The sequence below is a fragment of the Caenorhabditis remanei genome, chromosome IV (assembly GCF_010183535.1).
Source record: "Caenorhabditis remanei strain PX506 chromosome IV, whole genome shotgun sequence".
NCBI classification, from domain to species: domain Eukaryota; kingdom Metazoa; phylum Nematoda; class Chromadorea; order Rhabditida; family Rhabditidae; genus Caenorhabditis; species Caenorhabditis remanei.
In genome coordinates this window covers 24692402-24711576 of record NC_071331.1, presented here as the reverse complement: position 1 = coordinate 24711576, position 19175 = coordinate 24692402, and the positions used below count along the sequence as shown (strand labels likewise).

At 39.0% G+C, this 19175-nt stretch overlaps 6 protein-coding genes across 6 annotated transcripts; 2 read left to right on the top strand and 4 right to left on the bottom strand.

Annotated features, from left to right (window-relative positions):
* Positions 1-2: 2 nt before the first annotated feature.
* On the bottom strand, positions 3-4210 carry GCK72_016139 (uncharacterized protein; the record flags this gene model as incomplete). The annotated part of the gene is made up of 3 exons (XM_053731347.1): positions 3-158; positions 1965-2177; positions 3857-4210. 3 exons carry the CDS (start codon positions 4208-4210, stop codon positions 3-5), a joined length of 723 nt encoding a protein of 240 aa, XP_053586119.1.
* A 1109-nt stretch (positions 4211-5319) lies between these two features.
* Positions 5320-6373, bottom strand: GCK72_016138 (uncharacterized protein; the record flags this gene model as incomplete). Its single annotated transcript, XM_053731346.1, has 4 exons — positions 5320-5403; positions 5662-5757; positions 6118-6245; positions 6313-6373. 4 exons carry the CDS (start codon positions 6371-6373, stop codon positions 5320-5322), a joined length of 369 nt encoding a protein of 122 aa, XP_053586118.1.
* A 396-nt stretch (positions 6374-6769) lies between these two features.
* On the bottom strand, positions 6770-9522 carry GCK72_016137 (uncharacterized protein; the record flags this gene model as incomplete). Its single annotated transcript, XM_003090454.2, has 5 exons — positions 6770-6901; positions 6949-7248; positions 7828-8212; positions 9189-9403; positions 9451-9522. The coding sequence occupies 5 exons, from the start codon at positions 9520-9522 to the stop codon at positions 6770-6772; spliced, it is 1104 nt and encodes a 367-aa protein (XP_003090502.2).
* A 425-nt stretch (positions 9523-9947) lies between these two features.
* Positions 9948-10203, bottom strand: GCK72_016136 (uncharacterized protein; the record flags this gene model as incomplete). Its single annotated transcript, XM_003090455.1, has 2 exons — positions 9948-10049; positions 10099-10203. The coding sequence occupies 2 exons, from the start codon at positions 10201-10203 to the stop codon at positions 9948-9950; spliced, it is 207 nt and encodes a 68-aa protein (XP_003090503.1).
* A 523-nt stretch (positions 10204-10726) lies between these two features.
* GCK72_016135 (uncharacterized protein) lies at positions 10727-13061 on the top strand (the record flags this gene model as incomplete). The annotated part of the gene is made up of 4 exons (XM_053731345.1): positions 10727-10777; positions 10825-11430; positions 11480-12577; positions 12831-13061. 4 exons carry the CDS (start codon positions 10727-10729, stop codon positions 13059-13061), a joined length of 1986 nt encoding a protein of 661 aa, XP_053586117.1.
* A 275-nt stretch (positions 13062-13336) lies between these two features.
* On the top strand, positions 13337-16602 carry GCK72_016134 (uncharacterized protein; the record flags this gene model as incomplete). Its single annotated transcript, XM_053731344.1, has 4 exons — positions 13337-13834; positions 15333-15464; positions 15534-15700; positions 16395-16602. 4 exons carry the CDS (start codon positions 13337-13339, stop codon positions 16600-16602), a joined length of 1005 nt encoding a protein of 334 aa, XP_053586116.1.
* Between the last annotated feature and the right edge of the window lie 2573 nt (positions 16603-19175).

Here is a 19175-nt window from a genome sequence, read left to right as displayed (position 1 = left end):
AATCACCAAACGAAAGCGAACAGATACAAGAGCCCCTTGGCGTAATCGACAATTTCCTGACTTCCGAGTTTCGACACTCCAAAGAATCGATCGACGAACGTGATGGGCACTTCACCGATGCGGTAGCCCGACTTTTTCGCGCGGAACATCATTTCCATCTGAAATTTTAAAAATTATTTGAAAAAAATGAGATTTTTTCGAAAAATCTTGCAAATTTTGGGTTTTTTCGTACTTTTTTTTTGAAAATTTTTCAATTTTTGATAAATTTTCAGAATTTCTTCTACTAGCAGCCCACCCCTCTTACAACTGCGCCCCTTCGCAAACGAGAGAGTATCGGTGAGAGAGACGCAGAGTTTTTTACTGTTTCTTCTCGCTCCGACACAGATTTTCTTTTTTTCTCGCGCATAGGTCAAAAACTGTGAAAATCGGTGTCGGAGCGAGAAAAAACAGAAAAAAAACTCTGCGTCTCTCACAGATACTCTCTCGTTTGCGGTGGGGCGCAGTTGTAAGAGGGGTGGGCTGCTAATAATCTCTGAATCATAAACTTTTTCGCGAAAAAAGTCCAAAAATTCGAGCAATTCAAATTTTCAAAACTTCGTACTGAGCTATGATCCTATGATCCTGGATCCCGCTACCGTACCCCGATCCTATATTCTTTATGCTACAGTATCCCCTTGGGAGCTGAGGCTTAGGCTTCTGCAATGCTCTAGTCATCCTAGCCTCCCGGGGTGGGTACACCTACAGTAACACAGATCATAAAATTTTGGATCCTGGATCCAAAACCTACAGTAACCCGATCCTAAAATTTTGGATCCAGGATCCAAAACCTACAGTAACCTCGATCCTAAAATTTTGGATCCAGGATCCAAAACCTACAGTAACCCCGATCTTAAAATTTTGGATCCAGGATCCAAAATCTACAGTAACCCCGATCCTAAAATTTTGGATCCAGGATCCAAAACCTACAGTAACCCCGATCTTAAAATTTTGGATCCAGGATCCAAAACCTACAGTAACCCGATTTGGATCAGTAATTAGAGTAACGTGTCGATCGCTATGATCATCGATAGAGTCGACGATAATCGGGAAAATCATGTCGATTTGATCAAACTTTAGTTTAGTCGATGACCAAAAAATGAGTCGAGACTCGACGATAATCAAAAAGTCATGATTATCATCTCTAAATTATCGATGACTATCGACGATCATGATCACTCATGATTATCGATAATTTATCGACCGGCGATTATCGATAGTCGGTCGACGATTATCGATAATCGTCGATCGTCGCGGCGATCGGCGATTATCGACGATTATCGACGATTATCGTCGATAATGAGCAAAAATAAAAGACTCCGGAAACGGTTTTAAATGGCTCAAACTGGTCAAAAATAGTGTTTTGATAGTCTTGTAAGAGTCCTCTATTGATTCCATCAAAAAAAATTTAAAAATGAAAGAAAAATTTTTTTTCAAATTTTTCAAAAAAAATGAAAAAAATAATTTTGTTTAAAAATGTTTTTCTTGGTGTAAATTGATAGAGTAGCTTCAGAAATCTATCAAAACACCATTTTTGACCAGTTTGAACCATTTAAAACCGTTTCTGGAGTCTTTTATTTTTGCTCATTATCGTCGATAATCGTCGATAATCGCCGATCGCCGCGACGATCGACGATTATCGATAATCGTCGACCGACTATCGATAATCGCCGGTCGAAAAATTATCGATAATCACCAGTGATCATGATCGTCGATAGTCATCGATAATTTTGAGGCGATAATCATGACTTTTTGTTTATCGTCGAGTCGCGATTCATTTTCTAGTCATCGACTCGACCACCTATCGACTGTGATCTATCAATTTTCGATTCAAAAATCATCGAAAATTTGGTCGACACGTTACTCTATCAGTAATGCAATTTTTATAAAAATCACTCTGAAATTTCAATTTATTCTTGATTTTTTACCTGAAAAACGTATCCCTTGCTAACACTTTCGGCGATCAACTTCGCCAGAACATCTCTTTTATAAAGGCGGAACGATCCAGTCAAATCAGAGACTCCTGGATTCAAAAGGAATTGAGCCAAGAAATTGGCGCCTTTACTGATCGTTTTACGCTTCAAATCCCATCCACTAACACCTCCGCCGGCTTTGTAGCGAGTTCCAGTCACAATGTCGAGCTGAAAATGGGAAATTAGGAAATTAGTATTTTGGGACGAAAAATGAGTTTAAAAAAAGGGGATTTTCAGCTAAAAAATAGTCGAAAATCCAGATTTTCAGGCTAGAAATCTGCTTTTCACCTTCAAAACGGCTGGAAATTATAGATTTAGAGTGAAAAATCTAATTTTTGGCTTAAAATCATAGTTTTAGAGTTAAAAATCTGGAATCCATGAGGATTCCAGGGCAAAAAGTTGGAAAATCGGTTTTTTGGAAGAAAAATGAGTAAACGTAGGGGATTTTCAGCTAAAATCCAGATTTTTGACCGTTTCTGGCCGAAAATCCCCTACTTTTACTCATTTTTCGTCCCAAAAACCGACGTTCTAACTTTTTGCCCTGGAATTCTCATGGATTCCAGTTTTTAAACTCTAAAACTATGATTTTAAGCCAAAGGTTGGATTTTTCTCTCTAACTCCATCATTTTCAGCCATTTTGAAGGTGAAAAGCAGATTTCTCAATTTTCAGCTGAAAATCCCGATTTTCGACTATTTTCAAGCTGAAAATCCTGATTTTCCTCCATTTTAGCCCAGAGAGAAAAAAAATCTGGAATCGATAAGAATGGTGTGATTTGGGGTCCAAAAGGTTGGAAAATCGGTTTTCGAGGCGAGAAATGAGTAAAAGTAGGGGATTTTCAGCTAAAACCCCGGATTTTTTACTATTTTCAGCTGAAAATTCCCTACTTTTACTAATTTTTCGTCTCAAAAACCGATTTTCCAACTTTTTGGACCCCAAATCAGACCATTCTCGTGGATTCCGGATTTTTTCTCTCTCTACACAGTCTCCCAGACTACGAGTAAGAACTGCAAGGAAATTTTTGATCTACCCTCATGAAACGAAAATTTTGAGAAATTAGCAGGTCTAAAACGTTATTACTTTAATTTTTAGCGTAAAGCTCAAGGTCAGAAGTAAGAAAATTTCAGTTTTAGAATTATTCTGAGAGCATTATCCACCCATTCAATCCAAAAACTCCTGGTTTCAGATACTTTTTCAAGTCGAAAAGGCAATTTTTCATTTTGATTTCGGAAAAATCTACGGGGTTTGTTCATTTCTCAACATTATCCAACGAATGATAGCTCAAATCGTGCTCCAGAGATTTTTACACATTTCTGTAGGACGGTTTTTCAATTTGCTCATTAGTTTTCGAGAAAATAACAAAAAATTGAAAGAAATTCGGAATTTGATCGATTTCTCAAAAACTAATGAGCAAATTGAAAAACCGTCCTACAGAAATGTGTAAAATACTTCGGAGCACGATTTGAGCTATCATTCGTTGGATAATGTTGAGAAATGAACAAATCCCATAGATTTTTCCGAAATCAAAATGAAAAATTGCCTTTTCGACTTGAAAAAGTATCTGAAACCAGGAGTTTTTGGATTGAATGGTTGGATAATGCTCTCAGAATAATTCTAAAACTGAAATTTTCTTACTTCTGACCTTGAGCTTTACGCTAAAAATTAAAGTAATAACGTTTTAGACCTGCTAATTTCTCAAATTTTTCGTTTCATGAGGGTAGATCAAAAATTTCCTTGCAGTTCTTACTCGGAGTCTGGGAGACTGTGCTCTAGGCTAAAAATGTTCGAAAATTTGGATTTTCACCAAAAAATAACTGAAAATCCGGGGTATTTTAGGGCAATGCCTCACTTTATATTTCTGCTGTAACGCGATCATTTCCGGAATGAATTTTGGATGATGTGACAAGTCGGCGTCCATTAGAATAATGAAATCACCACGTGCGAACGATAGACCGTGGGAATAGGCGGTGCCGAGACCCAACTTTCCGGCACGTGGTTTCAAAAGTATCTTATTCTCTCCGTATTCCTTTTGGAGAAGTCTGGCGACGTCTTGGGTACCATCTGGAGAGGCGTCGTCGACGATGATCACCTCGTATGAGACCTCTTTCAGATATTTCTCAATAAGCCAAATGCAAATTGGCAAGTTCTCTTTCTCATTGTAAGTTGGGAGGATGATTGAGTATTTCGGAGTGAAATCAGCCATTTTCTCTGTAAAAATTAAAATAAAATTCATGAAATTTCAGTCCGAAAGTATTAAAAATCCGTTAAAACACACAAACTGACAGAAAATTGAGCGTTTTTACTCGATTTCGATAGAAAAATCTCAAATTTACACACAGACATACAGAAAAACCTAAAAAACTTAAAAATACGCCGATTTTGATGATTTTTTATGAAGTTTTGATGCTATAAATGCGAAAAATCACAAACTTTCAGTCTGAAAGTGCTAAAAATCGGTTAAAATCCATCCAAAACACAAAAAGGAAGATTTCTCTTCAATTTTTATCTTGGAATTTGAGATTTTTTCCGATTTTAAGCAGAAATTCAGTAGGGAACCTTTAAAATCGCCAGAAAATTTCAGCTCCTACTTGAAAAAATCGGGATTTTTATAACTTTTTCGAATGAAAACACAAAAATTATTTTGAATTTGACAAAAACCAGCCGAAAACTGGAAAATTTGGCTTGAGACACACAGACAGACGTAATTTCTACTGGTTTCAGCCATTTCAGGCATAAAATTGCAGTTTTTGTCTGAAAATCTCGAATTTTTGACCCAGAAACCTTAAAAAACGGATTTCGAGGTTATTTTTGACCTTTCTTCTTGAAATTTTCATTCTGCGGACATCCGGACATCCAGACAGACAGAAATATCCGAGATTTTCTATCTGAAGCCTTTTTCTGTAATTTTCACCGGTTTTAGTCGATTTTAAATGATAAAAACACAAATTTTTGACCGGGAAAACCCTAAAAACCGGATTTTACGGTGATTTTTGTCCTTTCTCCCTGAAATTTTCATTCTGCGGACATCCGGACATCCAAGCACACATACAGACAGGAAATCCTAAAAACCTCAAAAATACACAGATTTTGGCCTAAAAACTGAAAAATACGCCGATTTTTACAAGAAAAACTCAAAAAAAGGCCGATTTTTACTTCTGGAGACTGGATGGTGGGTTTTTCAGATGAAAAAAAGGTACAAATTGCGTCAAAACGCATATAACAAAGATTAATAGGAAAAAAACGAGTCTTTATAACAATAAAATGAAAATTCTACTAAAAATCCAGAAACTACTCAAGAAGATTATAAAAATTCTAATTTTTCGACGTCTTCTGTGCTCCCGACGCCGACCAAAACTTCATATACTCGCTCTCATCGAAGGTGTCATCGATAACTTCCTGAAACACATTTTTTTAGCTGAAAATGGGGATTTTCATGTTTTTTTTGCTGAAAATCCGGATTTTCCTCAATTTTTTAACTGAAAATCCGGATTTTCCTCAATTTTTTAACTGAAAATCCGGATTTTCCTCAATTTTTTAACTGAAAATGTGGATTTCCAGCAATTTTTTAACAGAAAATCCGGATTTTCGACCATTTCTAGCCAAAAATCCGGATTTTCCTCAATTTTTTAACTGAAAATGCTCATTTTGACTGACCGTCTTGGTAATCTTAGCCTTCGGTTTGCGTGCCGCCAGTCTCTGTCGTCGTTCGTCTTCGCTGAGTTGTTTCAAATCGATCGCCGATTGGAATGTCTGGAAATTAACGATTTTCATGGGAAAAAACTGCTTTTTTCGCGGATTTTTGACAAATTTCATAGAATTTTTGAGTTTTTTTGAACAAAATCTGCGAATTTGCGAGTTTTTTAAAGATTTTCTCTGTCTGTCTGTGTGTCTGTGTGTCTGGATGTCCGCTGAATGAAAATTTCAGGGAAAAACCCCAAAAATAACCTTTAAATCCGGTAAAACTCAAATTCCAAAGTGAAAATTGGAGAAAAATCAGACGAGGCCAATTTCAACAGAATTTTAGCACTTCCAGACTGAAATTTCATGAATTTTCGCATTTTTCGCATCAAAAATCAGTTTTCCTTGCAAATTTCGCTTCGAAACGCCAACCTGTCTTGGTTCACTGGCCGGCACCATAATAGTCGATCCATCGGGACGGATGAATTTGACTTGATATCTGTGAAGATAGTCTCGACGACTTATTTTACCCAAACTTGCTCTCCATGCGTTGTTGCGCTCTTAAAATTAGAAAATGAGAACATTTTCCGAGTTTTTTTTTCACTTTTTTATTATTTCCTTCCTTACCTGCCGTAAAAACTTTTGAGCAGCTTGTTAGCAAGTTCCTGGCGCAAAATTGAGAGCTCATCTGCAAAAAAAAGTAAAAAATTTCAGAGAAATCGTTCGAAAAGGTGGTGAAAAAGCGCTGAAACAAAGATAGACGTGTATTTCGGCGTTGTCCGAGAGGAGTACACGGAGAGGTTCGCTGGAGCGCGCTTGCTTTGTTATGCGGAAAACCATTGATTTAATTAAATTTTGCAGATTTTGAGTGATTTCTTTTAGATATTCGGAGAGATTTCTGCTAGAAAACGGAGCGGGAGGAACGGAAAATAGAAGGGATCACAATAATTTATCATTTTACAACATTTTAAAGGCATCACAATAAATATCAATTTAAAAATGGCACAGTAATAATGAGATCTTTGGAAAACATAATTGCAGATTTTGAAGAATTTGAAGAAATGAGAGCTCTTTGGGCATTGTACTATTGGGTATTGTGAAAGGCGAGTGATTTCTTGAAAAGTTCCTGCATAATCGATGGATCCAGTTCACCGACATTCACTGGCAGCAGGGATCGAATATCGGCAATCGATTTGATCTTGTTGAGGCAATGCTTCTAAAAATGATAACTGATTTCGAATGAAGCTGTTAATCAAAATTTACCTTCAGTGTTTTCAGATTATACTTCACCGACAACTGCAACTTTTTCTTCAATTCCTTCTCAAACTTCTCGAGTAGAAATTGTTCGCATTTTCGAGCGGCCAGTGGAGTGTCGTACTTGTCAGCCACCAGAAGAATTCCTTCGATAGTGATCTCATCGATCGAATTGTCTCCCCATAGCAATTCCAGATAGTTTTGGATGTCGGCCGGATCGATTCCTGTCAATTTGATCTCAGTTCTCCTTGATTCGCGATTCGGTCCCAAGAAAAGCGCCTTGAAGTACGAAGAATGGACGGCGAGGAGCTGAAAAACGCATTCATCAGAACTTATTACCCACCGTAGGCTGCTATAATTCTGAATCATTGACTTTTTCACCAAAAAAATCGAAAAATCTTGCAAATTTTGAGTTTTTTGGGTTGTTCTGGGCTTCACTGCGATCCAGGATCCCGCTACCGTACCCCGATCCTATATCTATGCTACAGTACCCCTTTGGGAGCTGAGGCTTAGGCTTCTGCAATGCTCTAGTCATCCTGGCCTCCCGGGGTGGGTACACCTACAGTAACCCCGATCCTAAAATTTTGGATCCTGGATCCAAAACCTACAGTAACCTCGATCCTAAAATTTTGGATCCTGGATCCAAAACCTACAGTAACCCGATCCTGAAATTTTGGATCCAGGATCCAAAACCTACAGTAACCCCGATCCTAAAATTTTGGATCCAGATCCAGGATCCAAAATTTTAGGATAAAAACAAAAACTGTGAAAATCTGTGTCGTTGCGAGTAAAAACTCTGCGTCTCTCTCACCGATACTCTCTCGTTTGCGGTGGGGCGCAGTTGTAAAACAAAAGTGCAATGCTAATATTCAGAAATCTTTAAATTACCTGTTTCGTAAGGAAGAATTTCTTGTCCTTGACGACCAGTACGACATCCGAGAATACTTTCATTGTCTCGTCGTCGAAACTTCTCAGATTATCTTTGTAAATTCTCGTCGTCTTCTTGATCTTTACATGAATTTCCACAGTCACTTCATCCACAAGCAAGTATTGTTTCAATTCCTCCCATTCAATCGATAATGAACGTCCCGAAGTGGGAAGAATGATTAATTCGGTCGTTAATGTCTGGTAGCCGTCACGGACTGCTCTGATCCGATTTGTGCGGACGACTAGTTTCGTATCAACTTCGATCGACCAGTTTTCCGTGTTCGGCCATCGAAAGCAGTGGACGAGGAATCTGACACGGTCGCCTTCCAGTTTTCGTACCATTACCCTAAAATTACAAATATTAAGAGTGGAAAATCCAAGTTTCGGAACGAAGAAGGGGATTTTCGGCAGAAAGTGATCGAAAATCCGGATTTTTGGCTAGAAATTAGTGCAAACCTGGATTGTTAGCGAAAAAATGATCGAAAATCCAGATTTTCAGTCAAAATTAAAGGAAAACCCGGATTTTCAGCAAAAATTGATCGAAAATCAAGATTTATAGCGAAAAATTGATCGAAAATCCAGATTTTCAGTCAAAATTAAAGGAAAGCCCAGATTTTCAGCAAAAATTGATCGAAAATCAAGATTTATAGCGAAAAAATGATCGAAAATCCCATAGTTGTCAAGGCCCGGGCCGGCCCGGCAAGGCCCGAAGGCCCGGGCCGGGCCGGGCCGGGCCGGTAGAAAATTTTCAAGGCCCGGCCCGGCCCGAAGGCCCGGCTTCAAAAAACGACCCTTTTTCTCCAATTTTTTTTTCGAATTTTTTTCAATTTTTTATCGGAAATGTGACCATTTTTGACTATTTTTCAGAATTTCTTCTAATTCTGACTGATAGTCGAAAATGTGACTTTTTCGCGAAAAAATTCAAAAAAAAATTTGAAAAAATTTGAAAATTTGACTTTCGCGCCAATTTGCCCGGGCCTTCGGGCCGGGCCCTGATTTCGCCGACAAGGCCCGGCCCGGCCCGGCCCGGGCCGGGCCTGGACAACTATGGAAAATCCGGATTTTCAGTAAAAATAAGAGGAAAACCGGGTTTCCAGTAAAAAATTGAGTGAAAACCTGGATTTCCAACGAAAAAATGGCCAAAAATCCGGATTTTCAGCGCAAAATAGCCGAAAATCAGGATTTTCATTGAGAAATTGAGTGAAAATCCGGATTTTTGGCTAGAATTGGTCAAAAATCGAGATTTTTAGCGGAAAAATTACCGAAAATCCGAAAATTTTTCCAAAACTACAAAAATGAAGAAGCTATAGTCGATATCATACCAGTGGAACCCGAAATGTTCTTCTACTTCTGTAACAATCCGCTTCTCCTCGATTTCTTTAACACTTTTGACGACACGCTTCAACACGAAGTACTTTCCAGTCGTTGAGAGCATTTCAGGCTGGATCTGAATTGCTTGAGAAGAAATCACTGGCTTGAGGAGAAACACGGAGTTTTCGCATCGGTTAGTAGCATTAGTAGAGTTAGTTGATGTTATCTGAAAATAAATCTGATTTCTATTTAAACTTTTCAGAATTGACAAACCTCTGCATTCTGACTCTCTCCTTCAATCCTTGATCGCTTCGGTGGCGGCGGCGCATGTGTGTTATCGCTCATTTTTCTGGAATTTTTGTTATTTTTAAGAATTTCGAGGTGAAAATATAAACTACGACGTAATCCGACACACAGTAGTCAAAAACGAGCTATTTTTTGCTGAAAATATGCAATTTTTGACTGAAAATGGGCATTTTTGGCTGAAAATAGCAAATATTTTCTGACATTTTCAGCATCAGAAAGTCATAAAAATTAAGGTTTTCAGGTGTCGGATCACGTCGCAGTGCTTTTGAGTGAAGTTTTAGGTTGTTTCGAACGAAAAACTCCTAAAAATGTGATTTTTAAGTCAAGAAATAATAATTAACTGAAAATCGACAACGAAGAAGAAGGCAGCAGAAAATTGTTATTAAAAAATGTTTATTAAACAGAATAACAAACAAAACTAATTAAAAACCCGTAAGTCTACAGAAAAAAACTACAAAAATCTTCTAAACAGGCGGAGCCACCTTCCTTCGCGCTTGCTCTTCTTTGAATCTCAAATAGTCCTCCATTTCTTGATGTTGAAGACGTGGAGCTGACATTGACCACTTCTGAAGGTAGAATTATGTATAATTTCAGCTAAAAACGATAAAAACTCACTCGAATTTCCATTGCTCCAGTATAGGCGCAATAGGCGGCGCCGGTGACGAATACAAACAGTCCAGAAGCATAAATATGTGCTCGGAGTTTTGGGGGAATTCTCATTTTTTAGTTTTTTAGTTCAGAATTCAGAATTCTGGCTTCAGATTCAGAATTCAGTCGGGATGGTGCAAATGGAATTTTTAGAGGGGCTACGGTCTGCAGCGCGGTGTTTGCGGACTTTGGTTCACCGCGACGCACTTCTGCAGACTTTCGGGTCAGGTGAATTTTTTATTTTCAGCGAGTTTCCGTCGGTTTTCGAAACTATTTTAGGGGTTTTCTTGAGTTTTTTGGCTGCAAAATTTAGAAAAATAATAAATCTATTGAATTTAACACAGAAAATAAGCTATTTCGCAAGATTTTCGGGTGAAAAATCAATATTTTCCGTTGTTTAGGCCATTCACCGATATTTGACCTATTGATGTATTTTTTAGCCGCATTTTCTCTTTTTATGCTTACAAAAACTATATTTCAACCGTTTCGCTCCTGTCTTCCTGTTATTTTTGCGAAAATTTCCGTATTTTCACCCAATTTCGAAATTTTTGCAGAAGTCTCAACAAGGGTTACACATAAGTCGTCATCTTCAAAAATGACGTCAATGTACAATTTCAAACGAATCACTGTCGTTCCGAACGCATCGGTAATGCCAAAATATCGAATTTTCAACATTATTTTTGCTATTTCCAGGAATTGAAAGATGTCGTTTTGTCGAAAACGCAAAGAAAGACTCCAACTGTCGTCCATCGTCAATACTCGATCGGAAGAATTCGTGCGTTCTACGCTCGCAAAATCAAGTTCCTCCAACAAACGCTTCACGACAAACTCACCCAAATCATCAACGAATTCCCAAAAATGGAGGAAATTCATCCGTTTTATTCGGATTTGATGAACATTCTCTACGATCGTGATCACTACAAAATCGCGTTGGGTCAAATGAACACCGCACGTCATCTCATCGACGGAATCGCTCGTGAATACGTTCGTCTCATGAAGTACGCCGACTCTCTCTACCGTTGTAAGATGCTCAAACGTGCCGCTTTGGGACGTATGGTCAAGTTGTTGAAGAGACAAAAGTCAAGTTTCGAGTATTTGGAACAAGTCCGTCAACATTTGTCTCGTCTTCCAAGTATCGATCCCTCAACTCGTACTTTGATTCTCTGTGGATTCCCTAATGTCGGAAAGTCATCGTTTATCAATAATGTGACTCGTGCTGACGTTGAAGTTCAGCCGTACGCTTTCACCACTAAAGCTCTCTATGTTGGACATTTGGATTATCGTTTCCTTAGATGGCAGGTAAGAGATCCATCCAGTCAAGCTATTTTCCTTTACATTAATCTTCCAGGTAATCGATACCCCCGGAATTCTCGATCAACCATTGGAGGATCGTAACACTATCGAAATGCAAGCTGTCACTGCTCTCGCTCACTTGAAAGCCTCCGTTCTCTTCATGATGGACGTCTCGGAGCAGTGCGATCGTACCATTGAAGAACAACTCCATCTTTTCGAGTCGATTCGCCCACTTTTCGCCAACAAGCCAGTTCTCATCGGTTTGAACAAGGTCGACATCAGACATCGTGGAGATTTGCCAGCTGAGAAGGCGGCTCTCTTGGATCAACTCGAGAAAGAGGGAATCCCAATCGTCGAGACTTCAACGCTGACTCAAGAAGGAGTTATGTCACTCAGAGATCGTGCTTGCGATGAGCTTTTGGCTCAACGTGTCGAGGCTAAGATTCAAGCCAAAAAGATCACAAATATCGAGGATTCTGTGCTGAATCGCGTCTTTGTTGCCTATCCAGCACCTCGTGACGAGAAAGTTCGTGCTCCATTCGTGCCACCTGGCTTGGCAGCTAAGCGTGCTGCTAAGAAGCTTGCTGCTGAGAATGCCATGGATGTTGATGATGTGGAAACTGTTGGAGCTAGCGCTGGAGCTGTCAACGAATTCAGAGATGAGAACATGCGCCGTTTGGAGCGCGAGATCGAGTTGGCTATGGAGGATGACTATATTCTGGACTTGAAGAAACATTACATGCTCAAAAATCCAGATGAGAAGTACGATATTGTTCCAGAAATCTGGGAAGGTCACAATCTCGCTGATTTCGTTGATCCAGAGATTCAACAGAAACTTGAAAGCCTTCTGAAAGAGGAGGAACTTCTCGAACAAGCCGGAGAGTATGAGTCAGATTTGGATAGTGACGATGAGGAGACCAAAGAGAAGATGGCACTGGCACTACAGATCAGAGAGAAGGAGAAGTTGCTCACGCTGGAACACACTGTTAACAAGAGAATCGCTGGAAGAGTCGGATCACGTGTTCATACCAGAAAGAGGGAGAGATCTATGTCACGATTGGAGCACGAGTTGGGAGAGTTGGGTGTGGATATTGATACGAAGAAGATGAAGAATCTGCAAGGACAGTGTGCCAAGCCACAGTTAGGAAAGAAGGTTTGTAGTCGTCGCTCTTCTATTAGCAGTCCACCCCTCTTACAACCGCGCCCCATCGCAAACGAGAGGGTAACGGCGAGAGAGACGCAGCTTTTCACAGTTTTTTAAAACCAATTTTCGCTACTTTTCATGAATTTTCTGTAAATTGTGGCGAAAATGGGTCAAAAACTGTGTTTTCGGTAGAGCGCGGTTGTAAAAAGCGTACCATGCTAATAGATTCCTCTCATTTCTATTAATTCCTTGCTTCTTTCAGATGAAAGTTGGACGTGCCCGTAGTCTCAGTGCCGTCCGTCCAGCTCCACGTGACGAGCTCGCGTTCCCAGACGAGGAGAAACGTGCTCATGTGGACAAGTTGCGTACGAAAGCGATGCGAGGACTCCGTCGTGAAGCCAAGAAGGGAGAAGCCGATCGACACGTCTACGACCTCAAACCGAAGCATTTGTTCTGTGGAAAGAGAGGAAACGGAAAAACCGATTGGCGTTAATTTTCCTTTTTTATTACTGTTTCTATTATTCTTCTTTCACTTGTTATTGTTTTGTTTTTTCTGTTCTTTTTTCCCCAATTTTACCCAAAAACTACTGTTTTACTCTTTATTCCCCTGTATACCCCTCCATCGGATCCCCACTCATTTTCCGAATAAAAATGCTTCAAATCGTTATACTCGAGACCCCCAAATCTAGTGCATATTTTAAGCATTCTTATGAATTTTTTAAATCGATTTCAATAGCAATCTTCAAATCATATTAAATCAAGTTAGAAATGGCGAAGAAGCGAAAGAACGATGATGAAAAAAGCGGCGAAGGTGCGCCAGCCGAGAAAAAGGAGAAGGTAGAGAAATGGTTGAAGACGTCGGGGGATTCTGAAGCGGCGGCGACGACGGAGAAGAAGAAAAAGAGACCGTGGAGAAATAAGGTTCGAAAACTTGCGGCGAAAAAAGCGGCAGCTGAAAAGAAAACTTCTGAAAATCCAGAAGAATCGATGATTCTGGAAGCATCAGAAGACGTGACCAAAAAGAAGAAAAAACGAGGACCGAAAAAGAAGAAATTCAAGCCAGAAGTCGTTGAGAAGAAGGCAGATGACGTCACTGAGGATTCTGAAGTCGTCGATAAGATTGCTGACGCCAAGAAGCGACTTGACGCCGGACGATTCAGATACTTGAACGAGAAACTGTATACATGCACTGGATCCGAGGCGTTTGATTTCTTTAAGGAGGATAGGACCGCCTTTGATTTGTATCATAAGGGCTTTGCGGATCAGGTACTGAAAATTTGAGAATTTTACACCAATTTCGAAGAATTTTGGGTGATGATGTCAAATTCTTGAAATCTGGCGCGCCTAAGACGCGTTTTCTACGATTTTCGGCTTGAAAAGATTAAAATTGGTTGCCTGGCGTGTCATTAACGCGTTTTTTGGTAAAATTTGGTTCAAAATATTTCAATTTCGAAATTCTTGAAATCTGGCGCGCCTGAGACGCGTTTTTCTACGATTTTCTGGCTCAAAATGCTCCATTTTCAGTTATTTTTACCTTAGACTCTTTGAGGTGTCTGGCGCGCTATTGACGCGTTTCTCACCGTTTTTTTTGGCTCAAAATGCGTCATTTTCAGTCAATGTCGAATTTGAACAATATTTCATGAGGAAAATCGGTTTTTTAAACAAATTTTGGCTTCAAATAAGTGTAAAACCCGGAAAAAGTGGTCTATTACTGTGAAAAAGATAAAATTTCCGCAAGAATTCAAATTTTTGGTGGAGTTTATTTCAAAATGCTTCAATTTTGAAGAATTTTGGGTAATGAAGTCAAATTCTTGAAATCTGGCTCGCCTTAGACGCGTTTTCTACGATTTTCCGGCGCGAAATGCGTCATTTTTCTCCTTAGACTGTTAGACGTGTCTGGCGCGCTTTTGACGCGTTTTCTAAAGATTAATGCTTGAAATTATCAAAATTGGTTGTCTGGCGTGTCATTAACGCATTTTTGGTGAGATTTGGTTCAATATATTCCATTTTTGAAATTCTTGAAATCTGGCGCGCCTGAGACGCGTTTTTCTACGATTTTCTGGCTCAAAATGTGTCATTTTCAGTAATTTTTCTCCCTAGACTCCTAGACGTGTCTGGCGCACCCTTGACGCGTTTTCAAAGATTCAAGCAGAAAATCTTTAGAAAAAGCGTCAAAGGTGCGCCAGGCAAGTCTAAAAGTTTAAGAAGAAAAATGACTGAAAATAGAGCATTTCGCGCCGGAAAACTGTAGAAAAACGCGTCATAGGCGCGCCAGATTTCACCAAAAACGCGTTAATAACACGCCAGACAACCAATTTTGATAATTTCTTGCTCAAAATCATTAAAACGCGTCAAAGACGCGCCAGACAAGATCTGGCGCGCCTTTCTTAAAGTCTAAGAAGAAAAATGACTGAAAATTACGCATTTTGACCCAGAAAATCGTAGAAAAACGCGTCATAGGCGAGCCAGATTTCAACAATTTCGAAATTGAAATATTTTAAACCAATTCTCACCAAAAACGCGTTAATGACAACCAATTTTAATAATTTCAAGCTGAAAATCTTTAAAAACGCGTCAAAGGCGCGCCAGACAAGTCTAAAAGTCTAGGGAGAAAATGACTCATTTTGACCCAGAAAATCGTAGAAAAACGCGTCTTCGGCGCGCCAGATTTCAATAATTTGACTTCATTACCCGAAATTCTTCGAAATTGGAGCATTTTGGAATAAATTCCACCAAAAATTTTTAAATTTTTCCGTATTTTCAGGTCAAAAAATGGCCGAATCATCCGCTCCGAGAGATCGTCCGTTGGCTCCAATCGAAACCAGATCAACAGTCAGTATTCGATTTGGGATGTGGTGAGGCGAAGATTGCGGAGGCTGTTGGAGAGAAACATAAGGTTGGTTTCAGAGAAATTTTCAGAGAAAATTTCAGACAAAATTTCAAAAAATTTTCCAAATTATTCCAGATTCGCTCCTTCGACTTGGTGGCTGTAAACGAGCGAGTCGAGTCTTGTGACATGTCGAAACTTCCAGCAGAGGATGGATCTGCGGATATTGTCATATTCTGTCTATCTCTTATGGGAACGAATCTTTATGATTTTATCAAAGAGGCCAGAAGAGTTCTTAGAATTGGGTAAGGAAACAGACAAATTGCAGACAAATTGGGGTGAAAATCGGCTGAAAATTGAGTTTAGGATCTAGAATTGATCCTAGAGGTTACTGTAGCTACTAGGTAGATCCAGGTTTCTAGGATCCAAACTCAACACTTCGGATCCTAGGGATTACTGTAGCTGGATCCAGGATTTGAGGATCCTAGGGATTACTGTATCGCTGGATCCAAAAACTCAAAGCTTCGGATCCTAGGGATTACTGTAGCTAGATCCTGGATTCAAGGATCCGAGGGATTACTATAGCTGGATCCAGGATCCTAATGCCTACGTATTACTGTAGTGTAGCTAGATCCAGGATTTGAAGATCCCAGGGATTACTGTACCTATGATCTAATTGTTTAGTTTTAGGATCCGGGTTACTGTACCTAGGATCTAATTGTTTAATTTTAGGATCCGGCTTACTGTACCTAAGATCCAAAAGTTTAGTTTTAGGATCCAGGTTACTGTAACTAGGATCTAATTGTTTAGTTTTTAGGATCCGGCTTACTGTACCTTGGATCTAATTGTTTAGTTTTAGGATCCGGGTTACTGTACCTAGGATCGAAATGTTTCGTTTCTAGGATCCGGGTTACTGTATCTAGGATCTAATTGTTTAGCTTTTAGGATCCGGGTTACTGTACCTAAGATCCTTTACGAAATATTTCCATATTTTTCCAGCGGTATCCTGAAAATCGCCGAAGTCACCTCCCGTTTCGTATCCATCAAACAATTCTGCGAAGCGATCACCAAAATGGGATTCGAGATGGCCAACCGTCGTCAACTCACCGACTATTTCATGATGTTCGAATTTCGAAAAATCGAGAAAGTCGAGCAGAAACGGCCGTACGGATTGAAGTTGAAGCCGTGTTTGTATAAGAAGCGTTGATTTTTTAAATTTGTTTTTTTAAATTTTGTTAATTTTCTTTTCTGTTCGTTGTTATTGCTCCAAAAATAAAAGAAATGGAGCGCTATTTTCAGTCCTAGCTACATTCTGATATATAATCTGACGCCGTCTGATTCTGACGGAGTGGAATACAATTCTGCTCACTTTTTTTTCGATTTTCTCATTAACTTTTTATGTTATTTTTTAAAAGAGTTTTCTATTAGAGCGCGCATTTGTTGGAAACGCGCTCCACTAGACTTGGCGCCAAATTCAAAATTTTTTTCAAAATTTAATTTTTCAATTCGCTGCTTCGTTGTGGCATTTGGATACGCAGCTTGCTAATAATTGACCGCTTTTTGAGTTTTTTTGAGACCATTTTGATGAAAAAATGTTTTTTTTGACACAAAAACTCAATTTTTTTTCGATTTTCAGTCGGTTTTTTTCTAGTTTGAGCTCAAAAATGCTCGAAAATTCCACAAAATTGACATTTTTCCGATTCTCAACTGAAAAAATGATTGAAAATCGACTAAACGGTGTATTTTCAAGGTGTTAGCATCAAAAAATGCACTTTTGGGGTGAAGTTTCTCATTCGGACGTCAAAAATCATTCTTATCCGCAGATTTTGAGAAATGAGAAAGAAAAGCGGCCGGGACCAAAATCGAACTTGCGCTCCTTGTGCAGAGACCGCCGCCTTGGACCACTCGGCCACGCGGACACTTTCGAGAGAAGGTGAACAAGTAAATGAGGAGAGGCCAGTCGGATGAAGCGCGGCAGCCAGGCTGGTAGTTTACATAATTCTGAAATATAAGAAATCATGAGACCACACCTGTCTCCCGAAACAGTTGCTATGTGGATGAAGATGTACACATGTCCATCCACTATACTGACACCAATCAAAACGAGACGTCACCCTCATATTCCTTTACATTGTTCTATCCCTCTCTCTCTCTTCCTGTCCTTTCTATCATGTTGCGCAGGACGGAGGACAGAACTAACCGATGGGATGACAAGAAGAAGAGAGAGAGAGACACTTTTTGAATTCAAATGTGAATATTTTCTCTGTTTCTTTGGGTCTCTCCTCACACTGTCTTCTCACACGGCGCCCCGAATAGTTTTGAATCCACATATGTGTTGTCTTGGTTTTGAATTATTTGATTCTTTTGAAATTGGAATTGTAGGTGGTTGGGAAGCAAAAATTTCCCTTAAATTCTGTGTTTTTGATAATTAGAATAGATTTTTAATAGTCTGATAGGTATATTACGATGTCTCACCTCCAATACTATTCCTTTTGTTCAACTTTCAAAACTCACTAGGGTCATCAAGTCAGTTTGGAGAAATGTGACGTGACCTATACCATTGGAAAGCTGAGAAAACGCTGATTCCAAATATATATTCAGTTTTGGCTCTCGATCCCTGGTATTCTAAAAAAATGGGGTCAAAGCTTAAAAACCCCCTTTTTTGGCCTAAGGCTTCAGGCCCAAGACTCCAAGTACTTTAAAACGTAGTTTATATGAAAAATGATGTCAAGAATTTCAAAAATATATTAATTTCTCTAGATTTTGTTGAGTCTCCACCAAAAAGAATAAATTTTGTGTCTATATGTCTGTCGGTGTGTCCTAATGTCTCAGTGTTAAAAAACTCAAATTTTGGTTACTGTGAAAAAAATAAAGTTTGGCCAAGGATTTTCAAAAAAAATTTTCGCACCCAAAACACTTTAGTGGGTTTGTGAACTAAAACGTTTTGGGCGCGAAAACTTTTTTTGAAAATCCTTGGCCAAACTTTATTTTTTTCACAGTATGTTTCCAGAAAGATTTGAAAATCGCAAAAAACTGTAAAAAGTTTGCGTTTTATTCAAATCTTTCTAAGTCTCTGAAAACTCGACCAACTCTAAAGATATCAATATAATTTTGAAATTCCTGACTTCATTTTTCATATAATCCACGTTTTAAGGTACCCCGAGCCTTGTGCGCTAAGCCTTACTAGGCTTAAAATGGTAAAATTCTCTAATTTCCTAAACTTTGACCTTGTTTTTCTCGAATACCAGATGTCGTAGGCAAAAACTGAATGTATATTTGAAATCAGCATTTTCTCAGCTTTTCCATGATATAGGTTACATCCCATAACTCCATGACCATCCTAAATCAGACTGTCTCAATATAGCAGTGCTCGATTTCGGACATCTTCCCCCATTTTTCTTTTATTTTGTGTCCTAGAGATTTTTTCAATTGTTTTTACATAGACATTTCATGTTTCCAAGAATCTTCTTCACTTCCTCCTCCTTCTGTCTATATCCTAGACACCTCCATCTAGACAGTCGGGTAACTAGGAACTATACTCGTGACATTAAACATAAAAATTGAAAACATGTGTGACAAGGAAATCCCATAACGACTATATACATTTCTGAAAACAATGATCATGAGGTTCTGATAACGAAGAAATTGAATACCGCCCATTTTTCGAACAGAGTATCTTCATTAAAGTTTTGTGGCCTAAACGTGCTCCGTCGCACAATGGTTGGCACGGTGCCAAGTTCAAATTTTACTTTGATTTCTTGTATCTTTCTGTTCCGCGAC